We start from the raw sequence: 26,873 nt of genomic DNA, 5'->3' as shown, positions 1-26,873 counted from the left end.
CGTTGGAGGAGCGTGGACTCGTGGAGATCGGTACCTTTCAGCCATCGTTCGGCTTCAAGGATTTTCGTCGTGCAGCCCGGCTGCATTCCCTCACCAATGGGCAGTTTGGTGGGGAGAAGCAAGCCGGGCTGCGGCCTCCGCCCCGCCCTTAGCTTCAAGGATCTTCGTCATCCTTGCTGAGGCGGAGGGAGAGCTGAGCCGGGGCTCTACCTCCCACATGGGCCGGCAGGCCGTCTCCTCCTTCAGCATTCAGGGGAGAAGGCACTCACCGGCCTTGCGGAGGGGCGAACTTCGGCAACGCAGGACCGGTCGGTCGCAAGCGTCGTCGGCTCCAGCGTGCCTGGCTCGCTGGCTCAGCTGGCTCTATCACGACCTCCGATGTTGCCTTCTGCCGCTTGATCTGGGCTCGGGCGTCTGTTGTGCCGCGCGCACCGGTGGATCGTCCAAGACACCGTACGCCGCATAGGCGGCGTTCGTGTTCTTGGATTGTCCTGTCCTCACTCCGGCACGACGCCTCTGTGCAGAGGTCGAGGCCTGCCTGTCCGCGAGGACCTGAGTGGGGATCTGCTGGTGCAGGCTGGGGTGTCCGCCATTCGTCGGCGTGGCGCCGGCGCGCAGGTGGCCGCTGTCGTCGGTGCTGAGGTGGTGGCAGCCGGAGGAGGTTGTCTCCGCCGACGGGCTAGGCCGAGGCTTCCTCAGGCTCGGGCGCGTCGTCGATCTTGACGGATGGTTGATGCAGGTCTCTAGAGAAGACGTCGGGGGGAACTGTCGTTCGCCCCGAGGCCATTTTCGCCAGCTCGTCCGCAGTCTCGTTGTACCGTCGGGCGATGTGGTTGAGCTCCAGCCCGTAGAAGTTGTTCTCCAGGCACCGGACTTCGTCGTAGTAGGCCTCCATCCTCCGGTCACGGCAGTGGGAGTTCTTCATGACTTGGTCAATGACAAGCTGCGAGTCGCCTCGAGCATCGAGGCGTCGGACCCCTAGCTCGACGGCGATGCGTAGCCCGTTAACCAGTGCTTCGTACTCGGCCACGTTGTTTGACGCCGGAAAATGGAGGCGAATGACGTAGCGGAGATGCTTTCCGAGGGGTGAAACGAAGAGCAGGCCAGCGCCCGCTCCTGTTTTCATGAGTGACCCATCGAAGTACATGGTCCAGAGCTCGGGCTGGATTGGAGTCGTCGGTAACTGGGTGTCGGTCCACTCAGCCAGGAAGTCTGCCAAGACCTGGGATTTTATGGCCTTCCGAGGAGCGAATGATAGCGTTTCGCCCATAAGCTCCACCACCCACTTTGCTATCCTACCCGAGGCCTCACGGCACTGGATGATCTCCCCCAGGGGGAAGGATGACACCACAGTTACCGGATGAGACTCGAAGTAGTGTCGCAACTTTCGCCGTGTCAGGACCACTGCGTAGAGCAGCTTCTGGATCTGTGGGTAGCAAGCTTTCGTCTCGGAAAGTACTTCACTGATGAAGTAGACCGGCCTCTGGACGGGCAGTGTATGCCCTTCTTCTCATCTCTCGACTATGATCGCGGCGCTGACTACCTGAGTAGTCGCGGCTACGTAGATCAAGAGGGCTTCTCCTGCGGCGGGGGGCACCAGGATGGGTGTTTTCGTAAGGAGCGCCTTAAGGTTTTTGAGAGCTTCCTCGGCCTCGGGGGTCCAAGTGAAGCACTCGGCCTTCCTTAAGAGGCGGTACAGAGGCAAGCCTTTCTCGCCGAGGCGTGAGATGAAGCGGCTTAGAGCCGCAAGGCATCCCATGACCCTCTGTACTCCTTTCAAATCTTTGATCGGCCCCATGCTGGTGATGGCCGCGATTTTCTCCGGGTTGGCCTCGATGCCCCGCTTGGAGACGATGAACCCGAGGAGCATGCCTCGGGGGACTCCGAAGACACACTGCTCGGGATTGAGTTTCACACCTTTCGCTCTCAGACACTTGAATGTCGTTTCAAGGTCGGAGATGAGGTCGGAGGCTCTCTTCATCTTGACAACGATGTCGTCGACGTAAGCCTCGACCGTTCTGCCGATGTGTCCTCCAAACACGTGGTTCATGCACCTCTGGTAAGTGGCGCCTGCATTCCTCAACCCAAATGGCATTGTGGTGTAACAGTACATGCCAAAAGGTGTGATGAAAGAAGTCGCGAGCTGGTCGGACTCTTTCATCTTGATTTGGTGATAGCCTGAGTAGGCATCGAGGAACGACAGGGTTTCGCACCCAGCTGTGGAGTCCACGATTTGATCGATGCGAGGTAGAGGGTAGGAAACTTTCGGACATGCTTTGTTTAGACTAGTGTAGTCTACACATATCCTCCATTTCCCATCCTTCTTCCTTACAAGAACAGGGTTAGCTAACCATTCGGGATGGAATACCTCTTTGATGAACACTGCTGCGAGTAGCTTGTGGATCTTCTAGCCTATGGCCCTGCGCTTCTCCTCGTCGAAACGGCGCAGGGTTTGCTTCATGGGTCGGGCTCCAGCTCTGATGTCCAGTGAGTGCTTGGCGACATCCCTCGGTATGCCAGGCATGTCCGAGGGACTCCACGCAAAGTCTTCGGCGTTTGCGCGGAGAAAGTCGACGAGCACTGCTTCCTATTTGGGGTCGAGCTCGGAGCCGATCCGAACTTGCTTGCTGGCGTCGTTGCTGGGGTCGAGAGAGACGGACTTGACCTCCTCAACCGGTTCGAAGTTACCGGCCTGCCGCTTCGCGTCGGGCGCCTCCTTGGGGAGGCGTTCAAGGTCGGCGATGAGGGCCTCGGACTCGGCGAGAGCTTCGGCGTACTCCATGCACTCCACGTCGCATTCGTACGCGTGGCGGTATGTGGACCTGACAGTGATGATCCCATTCGGGCCCGGCATCTTGAGCTTGAGGTAGGTGTAGTTGGAGACGGCCATAAACTTGGCGTAGCATGGTCTTCCCAACACCGCATGGTAGGTTCCCTGGAACCCGACGACCTCAAAGGTGAGAGCTTCCCTTCGGAAATTTGAGGGAGTTCTGAAGCAGACGGGTAAGTCGATCCGTCCGAGGGGTTGGATTCGCTTCCCGGGCGCGATCCCATGGAAGGGTGCCGCACCGGCCCGGACTTCGGATCGATCAACCCCTAAGAGTTCCAGGGTCTCGGCGTAGATGATGTTAAGGCTGCTGCCTCCGTCCATGAGGACCTTGGAGAGCCTAACGTTGCCGATGATCGGATGGACGACGAGCGGGTACCTTCCCGGGCTCGGCACGTAGTCGAGGTGGTCGCCTTGGTTGAAGGTGATGGGCTTGTCGGACCAGTCTAGGTAGACTGGCGCCACCACCTTCACCAAGCAGACTTCCCGACGTTCCTGCTTGCGGTGGCGAGCCGAGGCATTCGCCGCCTGCCCGCCGTAGATCATGAAGCAATTATGGACTTCCGGAAATCCCTCTTCCTTGCCGCCCTCCTTCTTGTCGTTGTCATGGCCCCTGCCATCCTCCGCCGGGGGCTCGGTCTTATGGAAGTGGCATCGGAGCATGATACATTCTTCGAGGGTGTGCTTGACGGGCCCCTGGTGATAGGGGCACGTCTCTTTGAGCATCTCGTCGAACGCGCCGGCCCCTCCAGGTGGCTTCCGAGGGTTCCTGTGCTCGGCCGCAGCGACGAGATTCGCATCTGCGGCGTCGCGCTTCGCTCACGACTTGTTTTTGGCCTTCTTCATGCCCCGCTGGGCGGACACCTCAGGGGCGTCTATCTTCGGCTCGACCTGAGGCTGCTTGTCCTTCCGGAAGATGGCTTCGACCGCCTCTTGACCAGAGGCGAACTTGGTGGCGACGTCCATCAATTTGCTCGCGCGGGTGGGGGTCTTGCGCCCCAGTTTGCTCACTAGGTCCCGGCAAGTGGTGTCGGCAAGGAAAGCCCTGATGACATCCGAGTCGGTGACGTTGGGCAGCTCGGTGCGCTGCTTCGAAAACCGCCGGATGTACTCTCGGAGGGACTCCCCGGGCTGTTGGCGGTAGCTTCGGAGGTCCCACGAGTTCCCAGGGCGCACGTACGTGCCTTGGAAGTTCCCCGCGAAAGCTTTGACCAGATTGTCCCAGTCGGAGATCTGCGCAGTAGGCAGATGCTCCAGCCAGGCTCGGGCGGCGTCGGAGAGGAAAAGGGGTAGATTACGGATGATGAGGTTGTCATCATCCGCCCTCCCAACTGGCAGGCCAGTCGGTAGTCCGCGAGCCACAGCTCCGGCCTCGTCTCCCCCGAGTACTTGGTGATAGTAGTCGGGGCTCGGAAACGGGCAGGGAACGGTGCTCGTCATATGGCCTGGCTGAAGACTCGTGGGCCGGGTGGTTCGGGCGAAGGACTGCGGTCCTCCTCGCTGTTGCAGCGTCCCCCGCGCCTGGGATGGTAGCCTCGGCGCACCTTCTCGTTGAGGCAGGCTCGATGGTCGAGATGGTGGTGCTCGTTGCCGAGGCATTCCCGGGCGGTGGGCGCCTCGTCCCGCGTATGCTCGGGGCGGACTGAGGCTTCCCAAATGCGCCGGGAAGACACCGCACGATGCTCCGAGGGGTCAGCTCGCCTACGGGAGGCAGAGCTCTCGGCTCGTCGAACCGCGACGCCCTCTAGAAGATTCTTGAGTTCGCCCTGGATGCGCCGTCCCTCGGTGGTGGATGGCTCCGGCATGGCCCAAAGCAGCATCGCCGCTGCAGCTAGGTCCTGGCTAGACCCGCTGACGCCCGGAGGCAGCGCTGCCCTGGCATTGTCGACGATGCGGTGCCGGATGTCTTGGGCTCGGTGACAGACTTCTCCGGCGAGTGATCGACCTGCCCACTCCTGTTCGATGTTCTGTCGGAGCTGCACAAGCCGGTCTGCTTCCCCGTCGACCCAGGCCTGCATCTCACGGATTTGCTCGAGCTGTATGTCCTGACCCCCCGCAAGGACTGGGACGACAGCTAGCTCCCGCAGGATGTCAACGCGAGATGAGGGCCAGGGGGATCGTCAACCTCTGGCATACCGAGGTGGTTGCCTTCGTTGTGATCCCCCAGATCGACGTGGAAGCATTCGCGACTTGGGTCATAACCCTCGCCGTCAAGGTCATGGCCATCATCAGAACAACCGGAGAGGCAGTGGTCACATGCGGACATGAAGCTCTGCATAGCACCGGGGTCACTGAGGGCAGAGAAATCCCAACCGGAGTCGGGGATGTCCTCCTCCTCAGAACCCGCCGGCCCGGAGGTCGAGATGGCTGTCAGTCGGTCCCAGGTCGACCACATGTGGTACCCCGGAAGGTTTGGATACGCCTTTACGAAGGCGCTCACCATTGCGGGGTCGCTAGGTGGATCGAAGCTGAACCGAAAAGGTATGGGATGGAAAACGGACGGTACCTCTTGGTCGTTGGACGGTGGTGAAGTCGCGCCGGGGGCGATGCACACCGTCAACTCAGGTACGAGGGTAACGCAAAGCAGGCCTTTCGCGAGGGTGCTGGCGTCATCAGTCCGCTTGGGGCTGACACGTTGTGGGGAAGTGAAACCCGCCGTCGCCTTAGGTGCGAGGGCAATGTCCGACATGTCCCGTGGGGGAATGTCAGCGTCGTCAACTCGCTCTGGTGCGACAGCCGACAAGGTACCGCCTCCTGCGTGGCCATGGTTGCCCCGTCTCCGCCTCCTCCGACGAGGAGGGTGGCGGGGACGACCGGAGTGCTCCTCTTCTGCCGCGGGGAGATGCTGTCGTAGAGCTCGTCGTCGCCGTGCGAGTCGAAGACCGTCGTTGTCGTCGCGCCGCGGGGGGAGGAGTACCATGTCGTAGCTGCCGTCGAGGGACATGAACTCAAGACTCCCGAAGCGGAGCACCGTCCCGGGCTGGAGAGGTTGCTGAAGACTCCCCATCTGGATCTCAACGGGAAGGTGTTCGTTAACACACAGCAGGCCCCTACCTGGCGCGCCAACTGTCGGCGTTTCGACCCCGGGGGGGGTCCCTGGACCGACGAGTAAATTGTCGCTGCGTGTCCCTGCCCAGATGGGTTGGCGCGGAATGGAACACAAGATGTGGGACAAGCCTTGTATTATCCTGCACCAGGGGTGCCGCTCGCAGTAGGGGTTACAAGCACGTCGCGTGAGGGAGAGAGAGAGAGGGCTCGTACGCCGCTTCCCCTCGCGCGAACCCCGAACCTCCTTCAGGGTGGCCCTGGACTCCCCTTTTATAGAGGCAAGGAGAGAGTCCAGGTGTACAACGGGGGGCGTAGCTATGCGCTAACGTGTCCGGCAGTGGAGTGCCTAAGCCCTGTGTACAAGCCAACGTGGTTGTTGGGGGAGAGCTTGGGCGCTGTACATGTAATGGCGTGGCTGTCGGAGGAGCGCCTGAGTCCTGTGGGAGCACAGCTGGCAGCGCAGCGAGGATCCAGCTGACGTCTCCTTGCTGTCGTAAGGGGCGGAGAGCCACCGGCGTCATGGCGCACGCGGGGCACCATCATTACCCGTCGCCGGGGTAAGTCAGATGGGACGCCAGTCTTGTTCCTTGTAGCCTGAGCAGGCTAGGAGTAGGAGAATGATGCATCCCCTATCAGTACGGTCAGTCCGAGCCCAGGGTCGGTCGAGGCGGAGGCTTCGCTTGTGGTCGAGGCCGGGGTCGTGCGAGGACGCGATTCCTCCCAAGACCGGAGTCGAGGCCGAGCCCGGGGGTCGGGTGAGGCGGAGACCTCCTCCCGAGGCCGGGCGAGGCGGAGCTTCTTGTTGCGCCCGAGGCTTGAGCTCGGTGGTTGATCGTGACCTGTTGTCAGTCGTTGCCGGGGTGGCTGACACGGCAGTCGGAGCGAAGCGGGCGGCGCTGTTTTCTTGTCATATCGGACAGTAAAGAGGAGGGGCGAAGTGACTGCGGTCACTTCGGCCTGACCGACTGAGGCGCGTGTGTCAGGATACGACGTCAAGCATCCCCGCATTTAATGCGCCTGCGAAGCGGTCGGTTGGTGAGGCGGTATGGCCAAGGTTGCTTCTCGACGAAGCCTGCCCGAGCCGGGCCTCGGGAGAGCCGAGGGGGCGCCTGCCGCCTGAGGAGGCCCTCGGACGAGGCGTGAATTCGTCTGGGACCACTGTTCCTACCCGAGGCTGGGCTCGGGTAAGATTGCGTCCTTCGGGTAGACGAAGTCTTGGCTTGAACCGCACCCGTCAGTTGGTCTGAGGGTGTTAAGCAGCCGTGATTAGGAGCGTTGGGAGCGTTGGGGGTACCCTAATTATGGTACCCGACAGTGTGGTCTGGTTGTTAGCTCTAAATTTCTATACATGGGTTCGAGTACTCGTTCGGTACTATTTTTTGCGCGCGGATGTTGGACGTGGGTAGAGTAAAGCTGTGGACCAGGAATCCATTCTTAATAGATTAGTAAGATAAGATAGAACCAGTCAAGGGCATCTAGAGCAGCAGCAGCAGTATTAAACCGGCAGATGTGACGTTGGAGCGCATTATAAGTTTATAACCATGCAGCGGATCCGATATTCTGATCGTCCGACGACCGTTTCACGCCGGAGAAAGGCAGCAGCAGCAGCCAGCAGGCGAGTGTGATGGTGGTGGTGGTGCCTCGTTCAACCTTCGATTCAACGGACGGGCACGTGAGCCGCCGTCGCTGTCGTCCGACCGTTCCGTTTCCCCGCCACCGGCCGCGACGCCGGGTGGGAGCACCGGGTCAGGCGGGGGGGCCAGGCGGTGCTGGTCTCCGGTCCACTCTCTCCCGCCGGCCGGCCACCGCAGTCCGCAGACATGATTGCTCAGCACTCACCGGTCCTGGTTTAGTTGCCACGCCAAGGCAGCGCCGATCCACCACCACACACACACACACACACACTGAAAAGCTGGCTTTATTTCACCGCACCATCTGCGGCCGAACCAGCGCAATTATCTTTTTTTTCCCTATGCTTATTAAGCTAAAAAAAGCTTTTTCTATTCTTATTACCACACTACCAGTCCTCAAAGCAAAATGCACCTCACCTCAGCGAGACCTTAATTATTATCTGGTACGGTCAGGGTAGCAGCAGGCCAGGTCGTTCCTGCTTGCTTGCTTGCATGGGTGGACGACGGCATCATCTCTTCTGGTTCTGGATGCACCACGCCAGGCCAGATCCGCTGTCAAGTTGAGCTTAATTAAAACAACTGCCTTAATCACATCCATTTTAAAAGGCCCGTGAGAAGCTTCGACGGGAGGAGGACTGGGAAAAAAATCGAAGACTTAGCAAAAAATAAAATAAAATAAAGGGCCATCATTTTCCTTTTGCAGAGGCTGCTAGAAAACCAACGACGCTACGGTCAAAAGTAGATAAAGAAAAAAAAGGGCATAATAACATCGCGCCACTGAATACGTCTACCCTGTTTCAAAATGGAATATGTCTGCTTAACGTCGTCGGAGTACGTTGTTTTTCAGACGACTTGTACTGACGTGCATACCAACACTATATATAATTTCGTCGAATACCTTTTGAATTACGATCTGAGACGACATGCATGCACGACGCAGCTTCATATATATATAGTTTCATATAAACAATTCTGAGACAAACGAACACGAAGCAGCTAGTTTCCACCTGATATCTACAGTCCACACGGTGACACCTGACACGAGCATATGTCGTCATTGCACACACAAAATCCCACCCAACCCACGCATAGGCTCGTTATCACAGACAAGCTTGGCTATAAACGTAGGTAGATGTCTAAGACTATGTTTGGAAGCAACTTATACTATTTGCATAATGAATTTTAAAATAAAACGTATGATAGAGAATCACTACACGACGACACGACGGTTGATCTTTAGCGACCCTTATTAGATACCAACTGTTGGTTGCTAAAGGTTAGGGACCAACTGTCAGTCGCTAAATCCTTTTGTAGCAACGGTCGGTTGGTCGCTAAAAGTCTAGAAATTTAACAACTTATGGTTGGTCGCTATAGATGTCGTCGGGGACTAGCGGTGGGTCGCTATAGAGCAAGGATCACTATCAAATCCTATAGCCTGAACGTACCTGTATATGTTAGTGACTAAAAATTAATTAAAACAAGTAAACATTGATCGCTAAATTGTAGTAAAGGAAAAAAGAATTGTAGAAAAGAAAAAAAAAGAATTATGGAAAAGAAAATTGTAACACTATAAAAATCATAAAATAAAAATAATGCATTTAGTTATTAATGATATTTATAATAATCAATTTTATTTTAAGTGTTTGTTATGTATTTGCATTTGGAATAATTTTTTATTGCCCATGATTGATTTTTGGTTATTGAATAACATTTCTTCTTAAATAAAAATCCTAGTAAATAAAAATATAATAATTATTAGCCAAAAAATAATATTTTATTTATAAATAATTTTGGTTTAATTACTATGAATTTTAGGGTTATTTAAAAATGTATTTTAAATTAGAAAAGGAAATAAAAAAAAGAAAAAAAAACAAAACCTAACCAAATCGGCCCATTAAGGCCCAGCCCCACTCCCCTAACCCTAACCGGCCGTCACCCTTGCCCGCCATTAACTGCCTCTCCTCCCTAGCCCATCCGCGCGCCGTCGTCTCCTCCCCAGCCGGGCGGCCGCGTGCCGTCCCGTCCCCAGCCCATCCGCGCGCCGTCGTCTCCTCCCCAGTCGACCGGCCACGCGCCGTCCCGTCCCCAGCCAGCCACGCGCGCAGTCCGTCGTCCCGTCCCCAGCCACACGCGCGCAGTCTCCTCCCCAGCCACACGCGCGCAGTCCGCCGTCCCGTCCCCAGCCACGCACGTCTAATGGTTCAGCAACAAGTTAGTGCAAGATTTGGTAAATGCCTTCTTGAACTTAGCGGAAACAATGCCACCATTGTTATGGATGATGCAGATATCCAGCTAGATGTGCGATCTGTCTTGTTCGCTGCTGTTGGTACAGCAGGACAACGCTGCACTACATGTCATAGGCTGGTATGGTATTTTTCTTTTGTTTCTCTTTTCCGTATAGTGGTTCGTTTTCAATTTGTTTAATTGTCTTTCCCATTTTATTACAGATTCTTCATGAGAATATATATCAAACCTTCCTTGATCAGCTTGTTGAGGTATACAAACAAGTCCGAATTGGGGATCCGTTGGAGAAAGGCACCTTACTGGGACCACTGCACACTCCTGCTTCAAAAGAGAACTTTTTAAAAGGCATTCAGACTATCAAATCTTAGGTGAAGGTTAAAAGTAGTGTTACATTATCGGTTCCTACAATTATTTGAACCTCCATTACAATCTCACTGGATATAAATAGCTATGAGAATCATGTTATTCCGAGTTTACTGCCTTATTGGTATTCAAAGTTAAATGTACCCCTCTGATCACAAAAAAGTGTTTTGGACAAGGTTTGGTCAAACCGTAAAAACTACGAACATCAGTAACTAAATTATTTAGGTGAAGCATGTAAGTTATCTGTCTTTGTTCGAAATAATTGCAAGCATAAATTTGAAGGATATTAAGAAATTAATGGTAAAAAGATATGCATTGAAGTAAAATGTGACAAGTATTTTTACCTGGAGGAAGTATTATTTTATGTAAGCCGTTAAATTCTAACAATATAATTTGACATGTTTTATTCAGGGAGGGAAAATCCTTTTTGGAGGATCTGCCATTGAATCAGAAGGAAACTTTGTGCAACCAACAATTATGGAAATTACACGTTCTGCACCAGTTGTGAAAGAAGAACTCTTTGGTCCTGTCCTTTATGTTATGAAATTTCAGGTAGCATATAGTTCAATATTATGTTTTTTTTTGTATTTTGTATCTGTTCTAATTTCTACAATTGAGAACTACTGTGTCTAATATCCATGAGGTTTGTGTTTCCTACAGACCTTGAAGGAAGCAATTGAAATCAATAACTCTGTTCCTCAAGGATTGAGCAGTTCTATATTTACAAAGAGGCCAAATATTATTTTTAAGTGGCTCGGGTAAGTAGCTCAATGATATCGAGAATTTAATTAGTATTGAACAAAGGATGTCTCTGTATTTGTGGAAAGCAAATGCGAGCTGTATTGCTCATCCCTCTTTTGCATTAGATGCCTGTGTGGACAGTGTGGTGGACTGGTGGTACTGCATCGGTAGCATTCTAGTTTTTGCTTAATTGAATGGTAGTTATTTTGGTTTACAAGGTATATCTTAAGAAAGTCCGGTTCACTATTTTTCATTTTGGTTGGTATATTCACACAGCACACTATTCAGCTAGTCCCTTCTCTAGGACAAAAAATCATGTCTTTTTTGCGTGCCAATATCATATATTCAATCTGATAATATCCAGTAAAGCAGTAAGCTCAGCTGGAGTTTCCATACATGTCATAAACATTTAACCATACTCGGCCACAAAATAAACCCTATATAACATATTTTGAAATTTGAATATTTATTGCAAAAAGTTCTCATCTTTTGTGGGGTCCTTTGGGTTATATTTTTTGATTGCCAATAAGTCTCACTGTTTGTTCTCTTATTATGCAGGCCCCATGGTAGTGATTGTGGTATAGTGAATGTGAACATACCTACTAATGGTGCTGAAATTGGTGGAGCATTTGGTGGAGAAAAAGCAGCTGGTGGTGGACGAGAAGCAGGGAGTGATTCCTGGAAGCAGTACATGAGGAGGGCGACTTGGTAAGAGTATACACATTTTTGCTGTGAGTGCATTTGAAATGGTACTATATATAATCATTATTAGAGCAGTGCATAGTAAGGGTAGCAGGGTCGGGCCTAAGCACGTGCAACAGGTGCTATTTTGGAATGGATTTCTAAGTAGTCTACTAATGATTTGGGTTTTAATTTTGTCAGGAGGGAGGTCCTAGAGGTAGTAAGTCACTTGTTTACTCCATGATGACAATAGCAAGCAGATCACGGTGGTGCCTATGGATGCTACAACAAGAAAGATCAAAAGTTCTTTTGGATGGATGCAGCTAGATATTTTGTTTTGTATTTTCTCCAAAAGAGAAATTTGCAACGTTGTGAATGATATTATAATTGTGATGCTTTTGTGAATATATAATTGTGGTGCTTTTGTGTTTATGTGATGGATCTATGACTGTGGTATACTGATTAACTGTGTATGTCTTTATGATTTGTGTATAAAAATCTGTAATTTGTAGTGCTTAATTAAATATATATTATTATTAATAACAACTGTAAAAATGACGACTTTCTGTTGGTTGCTAAATGTATAGTATGACGACTTACGGTTGGTTGCTAAATCTATAGTACAACAATCCACGGTTGGTCGCTAAATATACAATATTAGTAACGGACAGTCGGTCGCTAAAAAGATGTCGGTCGCTAAAGCCTTTAGCGACGGCACTTACAGCGACCATCCTTATGGGTCGCTAAAAGTTTTTAGCGACCAACCGTAGGTCGCTGAAGTCCGTTTTAGCAACCAACCGTAGGTCGCTGTAAGTGAACCGTCGTGTAGTGAATGTGACAGAAGATCTACTGGAGATAGGCTTAGATAGAAGATCAGTCATGGTCTACCGTCCGACGCCAATAAAGGAGTCTAAGGTCATCTCCAGCAGCAGGCCGTGTAAACGGCCGTGGAAAGTACTATTTTAAATTATAAATTGCACTGTTTACAAAGTGTAGTTTAAAATAATAAGTGAGATAAAGAGTAGGATAGAGAGTGTGCTGGAGATAGTGACGTGCCCCGAAGAAGTCTTGTTTTTTTCCGGGAAGGAAGAAAGTAACATAGACAAAGAAGAATTTATTATAAAGATAAAATAATCCATTTCAGCGAAAGAAATGTTTTGTGTGGATCTGTACCTTTTGTCTAGCTAAAGACTTTTTACAGTATATGTCACATTCACAAGTAAAGCTCTGCTCTAGGTTTATATTTTGAGCGGAGCAGGTATTTTAAATAGACCTCATCAAATAGAGACAGCATGAAAAGGAAGCGAAACGGCTGTTTTACGTGCTTTATTTTGATTCATCACACTACGGCTTCGGAAGACGGGTATTTCGTGGCCGAGTGCTCATGGGATCACATACTACTCGGGCGGGAATCTCTACTACGGTAAGGGGTAGGCTGCCTTTCTCATTCCTCCTCCCTGTAAAACCTATTCATATTAAGACGGTAAGGGGTAGGCTGCCTTTCTCATTCCCCCTCCCTAACAGGCTCCAAAGGGATTCGAACCCGCGACCTCTCAAATAAATGTGTTTATAGCTACCACTACACCACATGTGTGTTTATGTCTACATCTATTATAGTAAAAACATATAATACATCTCTCCCGAAGCTCACCTGCTACCCTTGCACAATGTGTAGTAGTAGATAAGTATCACTGAGATTATTAAATTATATTTTTGGATTGAGGGAGTAGTATTTAAAGAAGAGCCTTGCATGAAATTTCTTTTGTTTGAATAATGTTTTCAACTTAAATACTTTTTTTTTGCATGTGTAACATTTATTCTTCATAATATTTTTCCATGGATCTAACTTATAAATCATTTTCATAAACCAATGACAAAGATGAATCCATGTTTCTTACTTGGAAACCCCGAACAAACACCACTAGCACGAGACGCTCGCGTTGGCGTCGCTCAACGACGACGAGAAGAAACTTGGCGACTGCCAGTTCAAACTCTGGAAGCAGTCCTACATGGCACATGCGCCGCTGTGTACGGCAAGCTTCGGCGCAGCCGCCGCTTGGACGTGGTCCAGAGCGGCTTCACCGCGCTGTCCATCGTCAAACATGGAGACCTCATGGTCGTCGCCAATGTCGACGACTCTCGGGTTGTTCTGGGCATCGCAACCTACGACGACGCCATCACGCCGTCTAGCTCATCATCCACCTGAAGCCTAACCTGCCACGTAAGTCGCTACTGACCGACCATGAATTCTTGTGCGATGGAATGATGACCATTGTTGTTGTTGTGTGAGTGTCCTCGAACAAGATGTATGTAGAGGAGTAGCACATCCGGTGGTGCAACGACCAGGTGTACTACCTCGCTGATGAGCCCGGGGTGCACTTCATTTGGCAGCCCAGCCAAGAGTGATCGGTACTCACCATATCACGCACGTTCGACGACTATTATATTAAGGATTGTGGCGTCATCTCGACACCGGAGGTGAGCAGAGGTGGACCGACAACAATGACCACTCGCCATCGTCGGGGTACCTTTTGTGCCGGCCTGCCTTTAATTCTCTTCACAAACACACACTTGCATTTTTTGTTTAAGCAAGCGTGTATGGTGGTGCGTGCCTGATTACTAACGATGTACGATGGAACTTCTACCGGCAGGTGTGGCACGTGCTCTCCAATAATGAGACCATGCAAATCATGACATATATCGAAGTCTGCATGATACTGATGGTTGCAATGTAGTAGTGAAACAACTAAATTAAAATAACAAAATTTATGTATGGCTAGGATCACAAATGGATTATGAAATATTTTCTTATAACAATATAAGACACATTTTGTATATAAGTTATCATGGTATTATATGTTCCCGTTGCAACGCACGGGTACTGACCTAGTGACTTTAAGAAGCATCATATCAGGTCACGCTGTGAGTCGATTACGTGCAACACCAGCCACAAACACGATTTAAGGAAATTAGATATAAGGGGAACCGTTTACGGAGCAAAATAACCTTAGTTAAAACGCCACCTTTTATATTGATACTCCTTCGTCCACATGAATTTATAAATTCTTATAAAATATTTGGTAGAACTGGTCAAATTTAATAGAGATAATAGTTTATGATAACCTAAAAGGACAAACTCATGTGGATGGAGGGAGTAGTTTGGATTGCCACACGTGTGTTCACATTTAATTTGACGATTAAGGCCTTATTTGTTTCGGATTATAATCTCTCTAGATTATATAATCCAGCGCAAATAATCCAATAGGTAAACAAACACATAGATTATGGGTTTAGATTATATAATCTAAAGCCCAGATTATGATAATCTCATAATCTCCTCAAGAGTAGCTTATTTGAAATTATTTTGGCAAAAGACCTACTACCTATGATTATGTAAATAGAAATTACAATATATGTCATCCTTCTTTCCTCGCCTCAAACAAACAAGGGTATTACTGTCTTTATGAATAATCTATATTTGTATAATATAGACTATCAAACAACTACATATAGATTATAATATGTCTAGATTATAATCTAGATTATATAATTTAGATTATAATCAAGATTATATAATCTATAAGCTGAAACAAATAGGCCCTAAGTCATAAACAATACGCGTTAATCGCTTAGGGCATATACAATCATGAGACTACGGGTCGGTTTTTTAAGTACAAGATACAACTAAAAATGTACGATACAACTTTGACTTTCTGGACCATAAATGCAGATAAAAGACAATATACATGAAGAATCGTGTGCAGTCGAGCTCTTCACGGCGAACTTATATCTTGTATTTTTTAATTAACCCCTAAGGGCCTCGTATTAAAATGAGATTGTACATACCTTAACAATGTACAACCCTAAGGTCTTGGCTCGATTTTTCATGTATAAAGACAATTAAGAGGTTATATAATACAACACAGAGTATCTAGATCATAAATATAATTAATAGAATATATATAGAGAGCTTGTCTTTTGATTTTTTTTCAATTATTCCTACAGACTCTAAAAACCCTCTAATTAATGAGGTTATACATACCCGTACATATGTTTATAGGTATAATCTGTTCTCCGTGGTACACTATGGTATCGCCAAGTAGCATTGACCATTGTGATGTCTTGTCACCCTGTGAAATACTAAGGGGACCGTTTGGATCCAAGGAGCTAAAACAGAAGTAGCTAAAGTTTAGTTACTTAGGAGCTAATGATCCAAATAGAAAGAGCTAAAAATGACTAAATTAGTAAAAAAATCAATTTAGTCATTTTTTTGAACATAATGGCAGGAGCTCTGCCTCTCAATTAAGAAGAATAGAATTGATCCAGTTTTAAGGAAAACCGGACCCAAAACCTACACAGGAAACCGGCGAAGGCCCTAACAAACCACCTAGACAACAATAGCCTCACACACACAAACACATCTAGAGTCATCGTTGCCAAGCTCAAACACAAGGGACGAGCAGCTCCGACTTCCCAAGACGAGCCACACACTGCCAAAGCAACTCGATGACGCCTAAATCCAGACACCGACGCAAGGAATAAGATCACGACGCGCCATCGTTGCCAAGCCTCGCACACCCCACACGAGGCAGCTCTGATTCTTCACCACGAGCAAAGATCCACAACGCCGAACTCCGGGAGCAAGCAGACGCCTAAAGCGACAATGGCCTCGACACCACCGAGCCAAGCGGAGTGACAAAGAGCCTCCACAACGCCGACGAACACACAAACTAGGTCTTCTGGGCCGCGCCTTCAAGAAGGAGAAACGAGTCGTCGCCGCCCGCCTGGTACCAACCAAGCAAAGTTTCCTCCGAAGACCTACTGTCGTCCGCCGACGCACCAACCCTCAGAGCCCTAACGTCGGACGAGCACCAGCGGGAGACCCCAAGAAGGCCGAGACGAGGGTTCCCGCATGGTGGCGAGAGGACCAAAGACGGCACCCTCAATAGGGTAGGGGTGGCGCCCGCGGGCGTCACCGCTGTCCGCCCGCAAGCGGGCATGGCTTTCGCCAGAGGCCCTCCCACCACACACCCCAACGCACGGAGCAAGCCGCCCCTGCAGAAGGCGCCGCTGACAGCTGCAGATCCGGCGACGGTCAACGCCCCCGACCTAGGCAAGCACAGGCAAGCCACGCCGCCGCCACAACGGGCCAGCCGCACGTGTGGGTGCCGACGCCGCTGGCCAGCCACGGCCACGCGAGCGTGCGGGCACTGCCGCTGCCATCACGGCCACAGCAGCCGCAAGGCCACCCGCCCATGCCAGACCACACTGAAGCCCGAGCAGGCAGCAGCAGCTGCAACCGCACCGCCAGAGCTCCACCGCAGTCACACCACCTAGTGGTCTTCCTCGCCGCAGCCAGCGCACCGGCTACGCTGAGTCACCCATGCCGCCGTGCGCCGACCCCCGCACAGATCTGCCCGCTGACGCACACGTCGACGGCCTCCGCCTCGCAGAAGCACAGCTCGACGTCGCCCAAGCCCCCACCGACAGCGCACGACAGCGGCGACCGGAGCAGATCCTCGAGCGAGGCGCGGAGGCAGGCCACAACGTCCTCACGGCGAGGCTCCGCCACGCCTGGCCGCCTGGGCCTCAGCCGCCGCCCGACGAGCTCCGCGGCGCGCGCCACGGCGCGCCCCAGCACGGCCACGGCCACCCATAGGTACCGTGCCGCGCGCGCTCCACCGCCGATGAGCTGCGCTAACTCCCACCAGATCCGCGCGAAACACCCCGCCGTCGCCATCCTAGGGGCCGAGCCGGCCTCCGGCAGACCCCTCCGGCGGCGGCAAGGGAAAGGGAGAGAGGATTTGCGGGCGACGGCGGCAAGGGGAGCGGGGCGCCGCCCGTGTCGCCCAGGCGGAGGCGACGCGGGGGCCTCTCTTTAGTCACCAGCACTTCGTTATAATTTAGTCATTTTTACTCTTCCTCTTTCTGTTTGAATGTTTAGCTCATAAGTGGCTAAACTGTAGCGACTTTTGCTTTAACTCCTGTAATCCAAATATGCCCTAAGCACTATTGGTAGTTGCGGATAGAAATTGTATTTGGCCACCACAGATTAGTGCAAACAACTTGTGTGCCCGGCGGCCTAACCGTAACGTCGAGGGACAGCCGGTGGGGAGAGCAGCCACCCCAGGGAGAGCGAGAGGGGTAGGCGATCAAGATGGCGGGCAAAAACTGGGAAAGCGACCTCCCCCACCGGGCCACTAGCGCCAAAGGCCACCCACCCGCCGCGAGCGGCAGCAGCCTCGCCTCAACGGGTCATTGGCGGGACGACTCGCGCCCGCCCGGGCGGGCTCTATAAAATTCCCCGCCGGTTCGCCCAGTCGACCAGGTCCTCCCACTCAACCGCAGAGGCAGCAAAGAGAAGCCATAGCACAGCTGCACAGGAGAGGACGAGCCCAGGCGCCAAGAAAGCACCGCCCGTCCCGGTCTGTCGGTATGGTGGCGGCGATCGCGGTGGCGTCGGCGGGGCTCGGGATGCTGGCGGGCGTGGCCATGGCCAACAGGTCGTTGTCGTCGTCGTCGTCCGACGGCGCCGCGCAGTGGAGGCCCGGGGGCCCGGCGCTGCGCTGGGGCGGCGGAGGCGCCCCGCGCTGCGAGGCGTGCGGCGGGTCGGGCAAGGAGGAGTGCCGCCTGTGCGCGCGCTGGTCCGACGCCGGGGCCCGGGGAAAGAAGCAGAGCCGCTCCGGGTGCGGGGCGTGCGCGGGCACGCGCCGCACGCCGTGCCGGTGCTGCGGCGGGTCCGGCACCGGCCGCCGCGCCCCCGTGCGGATCGCCACGTCCGCGCGCGCCGCGCTGACCGCCCGGACTGCCAGATGACCACCGGACCGTCCGTCCGTCCGTCCGACGCGCCGACGCCGTGTCTCACTTCGCCTCTCCTCGACCGGGGCTCTCCCGGGTCATGGACGAAGGCGGCTCTGTCTGCGGCGGGCGACAAGCTGGCTCAGCGGATTCACGGGCGCGGAGCTGTTCGTTGCTGCTTCTTTTTTGGATGGACAAAAAGAAAAAAATTCGTAGGGACTATAGCGGCATATGTTTAGCCAACTAGATCTAGATTGATTAGCAAATTTGTCGGGATATGGTCAAATATTTATTTCGATTTGCTGTCTTTGCACACTCGCTCATGCCGAGATTCACGCTTCTCTGACTGCCAAGAGAACTTGGCGCTGCAGGCGATTTATGTCCGAATTTTCATCTTCGTCTCTCTAAGCGTCGAAGATGTCGCTTAACAAAGGCATCGCAACCTTGGGGATTAGTCGATACCAAGAATACATTTAAACCGGAGCCTGCAAAATCCCCCAAAACCGTGCCAAATTTCTACGCAGCATCGAGTTCAGAGGGGGGCAGTGAACTAAGCTAGGCATGTGCGTGTCAACGCACGAATCAAAATGGAACCCGTCCACGACCCGGCCACTGCGACTGCGTGGTGACACGACGGAGAATCTTTCTTTACCTTCCGGATGGTCCTAAACGGGTGATGTGATGTAAGTAACTGCAATATTTTCTGCAAGAAAAATATTAGAGCGTGCATATATATCTCTGGCAGTCTGCACTAGTGCACTGCACTGACTGCCGTGGCACATGAACTCTCAACCTGCACCACAGAAACATTCGTGCAGCAATCGACAACACATGCATTGCATCCTGAGGCCTGAAACCGACCGCCACCGAACGAACATGGAGATCAACATCAGATCAACCTCTCTGCAAAGCCTTTCTGCAGCAGTGCTCCCACAGCACGCACTCATGCAGTTGCCCAGCCAGGCGGCCACCCGTAGCCTCCGAATCAGACAGCTCCGTGCACTGCTTTGCCGCCTCATTTCTGCCCTCCTCCCCGGCTGATGTTAACGTATGCCATGATCGGTGAGTGACGAGGAAGCCTATGCTAGAGATGGCAGTAGGTACGGGTATAAATAAATAACTGTGGATACTTATTTATTTGATATGAGTATGCTGGAATTTGGTATATGCGGATACGGTATGAATATAATAAGATATCTGCGACTAATTTTTCCGCGGATATGGATATCCAGTATCCATACCCGTTACCCAATGGATATCTGACATATGAGCCATTTGAATTTAATATATTATACTAAATTCTCATTTTTCAATTTTTATCCATGATATGTTGTTTGGTGTTGAAATTATTATTTGATGCTATTGGAATGATAATTGTTTTTGACATGTGATAAAGTTGTTGTTTGATGTTGAATGTAAAATTATAGCGGATACCCGGACGGGTACATATATATAGGTAGAGATCTATAGCACGAACGTTTATGGATACAGGTATTAGTTGAGTTTTGTTTCGCGGATACGTATACAGGTACTACTCATCTGATTGCCGCGCCATCCCTGGCCTCTGCTGCCACGCTCATAAGTTGCAACAGAAATACATCACTGACATAATAAAATTTATTTTTAAAGATGTATAATACGTTTATGGAAAAGTTTTTTTGCAGCATAATGTCTATAGCATTCCATTTACTGCCAATTATAAGCATTCATAGTTAAAATAAAATGTTTAGTTTTTATGTGAAATTAAAACAATCTAATTCATACTATGTTTTCTTTGAAGTTGAGCTAATGTTTGTTAAGGGCTAGTTTGAAAACCCCATTTTTCTGAGTGATTTTTATTTTTTCAAGGAAAAATAAACTAATTTCTCTTGGAAAAAAGAAAATCTTGTATAAAATGAGGTTTCCAAACTAGCCCTAAACATAGAAAGACTTATGTATTCACGGTAGGAGAATCCTCTATTATGGGATGGGAGTTAAAATAATACTAGGTATGTAACCATGCATTGCCACGAGGCGGGAGAGTGGCGCATAGGCTGTAAATATAATTAGGGTTTATTTCTAAATACTAAGGTACATGTGATATGGTGGTTAGCCCCGAATTTATGATTATATATATGAAGCAGGGGTATGGATTCGAGTGCTCGCACTATACTATTTTTTGCGCGCGGGCGCTCACTACCGGAATCCGGGCCTTTGCCGAGTGCCAGCGGCTTTGCCGAGTGCCTTTTATCGGGCACTCGGCAAAGAAGACTTTGCCGAGAGCCGCACTCGGCAAAGTCCTGCGCTCGGTAAAGAGCTTATTTACCGAGCGCAGAACACTCGGCACATCCAAGCACTCGGCAAAGACTGCTTTGCCGAGAGTCAAACACTCGGCAAAGATGGCTCTCGGCAAAGAGCCGTTAGCGGCCGTCTACAGCTGACGGCCGTCAGTCTTTGCCGAGTGTCAAATATCTGGCACTCGGCAAAAAGAGTCTTTGCCGAGTGTCTTCTGTAGACACTCGGCAAAGCATTTTTTTATTTTTTTATTTTGGTCACCAAACTTTTTGTGGTATATTCCTACACTATGTAGACCTACATGTACCATTTTGGGACAATTATAATAGTGTTTTCTATAGCTAGTAGATTTAGTTTGTTTATTTGAATTTCTTCGGAAAATTCAGATTTGAACTGCAGGTCACTCGAAACTTGGAAAACCGTGCATGCAAAAATGATATCCATGCTACTTAGCACAAGTTACGACGATTTCAGGAGCGGGTCGGAAACTTCGAGCACCATGCTCACTCAACATGACCGTGAACTTGCCATCCAGGTGTTTAAAAATTGTATAAAACACAAACAAAGTCAGAAAATCATGAAACCTGTCCACGTGTCATGATATCATATGTAGAGGCTGTGATAAAAATTTGAAAAAGTTTCGAGAAAGCTGTAACGCACTATGTGTACAAACCTAAGAGATCCACATTGAAACTCTGTGATTTCATGTGTAGTTCTCTTAGGTTTCTACACATAATGTCTCACAACTTTCTCCAAACATTCTAAATTTTTTATCACAGACTTTACATATGATATCATGACACGTGGACAAGTTTTATGATTTTCTAAGTTTGTTTGTGTTTTATAAAATTTTTAAACAGCTGTATGGCAAGTTCACGGCCATGTTGAGTGAGCATGGTGCTCGAAGTTTCCGGTCCGCTCCTGAAATCGGTCGTAACTTGTGCTAACTAGCATGGATATCATTTTTGCATGCACGGTTTTCCAAGTTTCGAGTGACCTGCAGTTCAAATGTGATTTTTTCGAAGAAATTCAAATAAACGAACTAAATCTACTAGCTATAGAAAACAATTTTCTAATTGTCTTAAAATGGTACATGTAGGTCTATATAGTGTAGGAACATACCACAAAAATTTTGGTTGGGAAAATAAAAAAAATAAAAATGTACTTTGCCGAGTGTCCAATGAAGACACTCGGCAAAGACAATAAGTTAAGGTTTTGCCGAGTGCCAGCCTGGTAGCACTCGACAAAAACAATAAGCTAAGGTTTTGCCGAGTGCCTGTCAGTCGGCACTCGGCAAAGATGGCTTTGCCGAGTGCCAGGTCCGCGGCACTCGGCAAAATGTATTTTTAAATTTTTAAAAAATTCTTTGCCGAGTGCCCGCGATCTGGCACTCGGCAAAGCCGCTGAATAATACACCGGTCGTCTTCCTCTCTTCTTCTCTTCGCTCACTTCCTCTCTTCTTCTCTTCTATCTCCACCGCGCACCGCCCCTGCGCCGCCGGCCACGCGCGCCGCCCCTGCGCCCTCCGCCCCCGTGCCCCGCCAGCCTAGTGCGCCGCCCCCACGCCGCCGGGCCGCGCGCCGCCCCCACGCTGCCTGGTCGCACGCCGCCGCCCCTGCGCACTGCCACCCTGCGTCGCCGCCCCTGCCGTGCCATCTCCGCCACTCCCCGCTCCGGCCATCGACACTGTCAATCTCGCACCATCCTCCCTGCGCAGACCGAAGTGGAGTGACACAGGTGCTTAAACAAAGATTGGTGGTACTAACTTTCATAAACCTCGTTGCAATTTACTTCAGTCATTTATATACTTAGAATTTCAATGCTATTATAGGGTTGGAAATTAGGGTGTTAAATTCTTTCTCACACATTAGTCACTCGAATGATGTTGGGCTTGCAATTAGGATTTAATTTTTGCAAGAAAATTTAGAGAATCCTAATACACACCCCTAACTTAGGGCATCATGATCCTTTAGCACTTTGTCCCATGGTTTGTTTTTGGTAGTCCGGTGATAGCCTAGTCTAATCTTTGTATCCAACATGTTTGGGAAAGTTATTAGAACTTAGGTGTTCTTGTGCTTGATAGCTTAGCACCCTTCTCACTGCTTTCTATTGCTAAGTGGCCTTTCGACATGAAGTACAATTGTGTATAAATATTGATGATTGTTTGATGTAACTTGTCTTGTTAAGTTAGAATCATGCAAGTAAAAATAGATCTTTGAAAACCTTGTGCTCACTTGTTCTCAGGACTAATTAGATTGCTCTATTACCTTTGGAGTGTATACTTTAGGTGAATTTTTTCTTACCGTGTGCATGTCAGCCATCGTGCTGTTAGTTTTATTTGCAGGTTTTAAAAACCTCAACGTACAGGGGAGGTGCTGTCAATTTTTTTTGTATTAACATACTTGTGTTTCTTTTTTACAGAGAAGATACTTGTCTTCCTAGCCGCTGCGGGTCTGCCTGCACCGCGTCGCGTCGCCACTGCACCGACCCGCCACAGCCCCACTAGCCTGACTCCACCGCCACCCTAGGTATAACCTCTATTTCCGCATCATGGTCATAGATCACGTAATCCAGTTAGGCGTCTCCCGTTCGAAAGAGATACGATGTAGATATGCAGATCTTTGCATATCTACAAATGTATCAGTTTCGAATTGTCCACGTTTTTTGGACAGCCCGTGGTTGTGTAGATGGTGTTAGTTTCATGCTCTACTCCGGTCCGAGATAGAGTTTCGGCGTCACCTCCCTGTTGTTCTCTGGACAGTACACCCTCCCTACCAGGACGTGTATCCGGAGAACAGCGGGGAGGTGCTGCCGAAATTCTATCTCGGATCGGAGTAGAGCATGGAAACTAACTCCATCTACGCAACCGCGGGTGGGATTAGGACCTATCCTCACCTATTAGAAGGTAGGAACGTAGTGTACATGCATTACATGTCTATATTAAACTATACTCTGTTATATATGTTAGAGGATGGAGGACCGTGAGTGGATGTACACGGGCTGCGTTCGACGTAATGATGTCACCCCTGAATGGATTAGGAAGACCGATGCTTTCGTGGAACGGGCATTTGGCAAAGCTGCTAAAGGAGCTAGTCTAGTCCCTTGTCCGTGCAGCAAATGTGCCAACAGGAAAAGGAAAACAAAGAAGGTCATGGTAGAACATATTTGGAAGAATGGATTTACGCCGGACTATACTCGGTGGATCTTCCATGGTGAAGCGCATCACACGAGAGAGGAGGTGGTGAAACAACGCGTCGAGGATTACGATGCTGATGCCGGGGTAGCGGACATGTTGAACGACTATCATGAGGCACAGTTCGCCGAAGGACAAATGGAGGACGAGCCAGAGGCGACCGCAAAGGCATTCTATGACATGTTTGACGCGGCACAGAAACCCCTTCACGGCAAGACAAAGGTTTCTCAACTGGATGCCATTGGGCGTATAATGGCGTTCAAGTCGCAGTATAGCATGAGTCGAGACGCCTTCGATGGTTTGTTGACAGTTATTGGCAGCCTGCTTCCGGAGGATCACGTTCTGCCAAAGAGCATGTACGAGGCACAGAAACTCCTTCGTGCACTCAAGATGACGTATGAGCAGATACATGCTTGTCCGAAGGGCTGTGTCCTATTTAGGAAAGAACACACTGAGGCAAAGTACTGTCCGAAGTGTAAATCGTCTAGGTTCATGGAGGTAGACTCTGGTGATGGATAGAAGAGGCAGCTCGACATCCCCATGACAATCCTACGCCACCTTCCATTCATACCGAGGATCCAGCGTCTATACATGACACAGGAATCCGCAAAACAGATGACATGGCACAAAAAAGGCAAACTATACAATCCTGACAAGATGGTTCACGCTTTCGATGGTGAAGCATGGACCCACTTTGATGCCATTCACCATGAGAAAGCCAAAGAGGCTCGTCATGTTCGTGTTGCGCTGGCCACAGATGGGTTCAATCCCTATGGAATGACCGCTGCCCCATACACATGTTGGCCCGTGTTCGTTATCCCCATCAATCTCCCCCCGGCGTATGCTTTCAAAGACAGAACATATTCGTGTCGTTGATAATTCCTGGACACCCGGGGAATAAAATGGGCGTGTACATGGAGCCTTTGATTGATGAATTGGTCCGTGCTTGGGAGGAAGGGGTATGGACGTACGACCGAGCTACGAAGACAAACTTCAAAATGCATGTTTGGTACCAGTACTCCATGCATGACTTTCCGGTGTATGGGCTATTTTGCGCCTGGTGTGTTCACGGTAAGTTCCCATCCCTAGTTTGCAAGGAAGCTCTTAGGTTCATTTGGTTGAAGAAGGGTGGCAAATATTCGTCATTCGATAAACATCGACAATTTCTCCCTCCTGACCATGCATTCCGACTAGACATCAAGAACTTTACGAAAGGTGTCGTGGTGACAGACCACCCACTTGCAATGATGACTGGTGCCGAAGTTCGCCAACAGATAGATGGTCTCGTGGCCAACCCAGAAGGTGGTTTTGTGGGATATGGTGAGCAACATATGTGGACACATAAGTCGGGCTTGACTCGGCTCCCCTATTATGATGACCTGCTCCTTCCACACAACATTGACGTGATGCACACTGAAAAGAATGTCGGCGAGGCACTTTGGGCAACAATTATGGAGATTCCTGATAAGTCAAAGGATAACATAAAGGCAAGAGTGGATCTGGCAGAGTTATGTGATAGACCAAACCAAGAGATGAAGCCGCCTAGTGGTGGAAAGACATGGAGAAGGCCTAAGGCCGATTTCGTCCTGAGCAGGGCCTAGAGGAAGGAATTACTACAGTGGATCAAGATGTTAATGTTCCCTGATGGGTATGCAGCTAACCTTAGTAGGGGGGTGAACTTATCTACTCTGCGAGTCTTAGGGATGAAGAGTCATGACTTCCACATATAGATTGAACGAATTCTTCCGGCGATGGTTCAAGGCTATGTCCCTGAGCATGTCTGGCTAGCGCTTGCAGAGTTGAGCTATTTCTTCCGCTAGCTTTGTGCAAAAGAGTTAGCTCGGACCATGATTACAGACTTGGAAAGGATGGCACCCGTGTTACTGTGTAAGCTGGAGAAGATCTTTCCACCCGGCTTCTTCAATCCGATGCAGCATTTGATTCTTCATCTCCCGTATGAGGCACGAATGGGGGGGCCCGTGCAGGGACGTTGGTGCTATCCAATCAAGAGATGTCTAAAGACTATCCGAAAGAAATGTAGAAATAAATGCAAAATCGAGGCTTCCATTGTAGAGGCATACATACTGGAGGAGGTGTCAAACTTCACAACAACTTACTATGGTGACAAACTGTCGAGCGTGCATAATCCACCCCCTCGTTACAATGATGGCGACAATGAATCGAACCTCAGCATTTTTCAAGGGCAACTCGGAAGCGCGAGTGGTTCGACCACCAATACCCTGAGACATGAAGAGTGGCGCCATATCATGCTATATGTATTGACCAACCTTGAAGAGGTGACGTCATACATGGAGCAATTTCTTCATGAATTATGGCGTCGATCAAGGGACCCAACTCCACAGGAATATGATACCCTTCTTGGAAAGGGTGCGGGAAATGGATTGCCCGATTTCATTTCCTGGTTTAAACGTAAGGTACGTGCTTAGTTTGTCATTTGAAGTTGCTCTTACGTGCGAATAATATAACAATCTAGCGTGTTTGAACTTGCAGGGCCAAAGAGAGCCGTCTATGAGTGCCGAGTTGAGACAAGTAGCCAATGGCTTTGCCTATAGGGTCAGGAAATTTTCTGGGTATGACGTCAATGGATACCGTTTTCGCACAACAAGCTACGACCAAAGTCGGCCCAATCGAAAAACCACGTGTTCTGGAGTCTTTACGCCCGGGCTTGACGAGGTCGAGTATTATGGAAGATTTGAAGAAATATATGAACTCAATTTTTATGGTTCCAAACCTCTTACTCCAGTGATAATCAAATGTCATTTGTTTGACCCTGAAGTTACGAGACAGACACATTCTAATCTTGGGCTAGTCGAAATTCGACAGGATTCCACCTTACCAGGAGACGATGTCTATATTGTGGCCCAACAGGCCACACAAGTGTATTATCTTCCATATGCGTGCCAAACGAAACAACATCTTAAGGGTTGGGATGTTGTGTATAAGGTATCACCGCATGGTAAATTACCTGTTCCAAACGATGAAGATTATAACTTAGACCCGGACACATATGGCGGAGAGTTCTTCCAAGAAGATGGGCTGGAAGGGCGATTTG

At 49.9% G+C, this 26,873-nt stretch overlaps 3 protein-coding genes and 1 pseudogene across 4 annotated transcripts; 2 read left to right on the top strand and 2 right to left on the bottom strand.

The window, feature by feature from the left end:
• The first annotated feature begins 9,433 nt into the window (after positions 1-9,433).
• Positions 9,434-11,967, top strand: LOC103646581 (aldehyde dehydrogenase family 7 member A1). 2 transcript variants are annotated; one of them, XM_035965297.1, is made up of 6 exons: positions 9,434-9,870; positions 9,954-10,118; positions 10,525-10,665; positions 10,774-10,871; positions 11,413-11,562; positions 11,737-11,967. In XM_035965297.1, exons 3-6 carry the CDS (start codon positions 10,591-10,593, stop codon positions 11,777-11,779), a joined length of 366 nt encoding a protein of 121 aa, XP_035821190.1. In that variant the 5' UTR covers positions 9,434-9,870; positions 9,954-10,118; positions 10,525-10,590; the 3' UTR covers positions 11,780-11,967. The 2 variants fall into 2 exon arrangements, with proteins under 2 accessions (XP_035821190.1, XP_008669506.1); XM_008671284.2 differs by having other exon boundaries at positions 9,459-9,870; positions 9,954-10,001.
• A 3,833-nt stretch (positions 11,968-15,800) lies between these two features.
• On the bottom strand, positions 15,801-16,558 carry LOC103646580 (uncharacterized; annotated as a pseudogene).
• Positions 15,801-17,401, bottom strand: LOC109944513 (uncharacterized). The gene has a single exon (XM_020549293.2). The coding sequence runs from the start codon at positions 17,273-17,275 to the stop codon at positions 16,913-16,915; it is 363 nt and encodes a 120-aa protein (XP_020404882.1). The 5' UTR covers positions 17,276-17,401; the 3' UTR covers positions 15,801-16,912.
• A 461-nt stretch (positions 17,402-17,862) lies between these two features.
• On the top strand, positions 17,863-18,534 carry LOC100281014 (drought-induced protein 1). Its single transcript, NM_001153933.1, has one exon. The coding sequence runs from the start codon at positions 17,971-17,973 to the stop codon at positions 18,349-18,351; it is 381 nt and encodes a 126-aa protein (NP_001147405.1). The 5' UTR covers positions 17,863-17,970; the 3' UTR covers positions 18,352-18,534.
• Positions 18,535-26,873: the final 8,339 nt, after the last annotated feature.

The sequence above is a fragment of the Zea mays genome, chromosome 2, assembly GCF_902167145.1.
Source record: "Zea mays cultivar B73 chromosome 2, Zm-B73-REFERENCE-NAM-5.0, whole genome shotgun sequence".
NCBI lineage: Eukaryota > Viridiplantae > Streptophyta > Magnoliopsida > Poales > Poaceae > Zea > Zea mays.
Note: the sequence above shows the minus strand (reverse complement) of the source record. Positions and strands in the feature narration are given on the sequence as shown.

Excerpts from the sequence above, each read along its gene's own strand:
- LOC103646581 (XM_008671284.2), top strand. The coding sequence starts at position 9,703 with ATGGTTCAGCAACAAGTTAGTGCAAGATTTGGTAAATGCCTTCTTGAA. Across the intron at positions 9,871-9,953 it reads GCACTACATGTCATAGGCTG|ATTCTTCATGAGAATATATA; the intron begins GTATGGTATTTT and ends ATTTTATTACAG. Across the intron at positions 11,563-11,736 it reads TACATGAGGAGGGCGACTTG|GAGGGAGGTCCTAGAGGTAG; the intron begins GTAAGAGTATAC and ends TAATTTTGTCAG.
- LOC109944513 (XM_020549293.2), bottom strand. The coding sequence starts at position 17,275 with ATGGCGACGGCGGGGTGTTTCGCGCGGATCTGGTGGGAGTTAGCGCAG.
- LOC100281014 (NM_001153933.1), top strand. The coding sequence starts at position 17,971 with ATGGTGGCGGCGATCGCGGTGGCGTCGGCGGGGCTCGGGATGCTGGCG.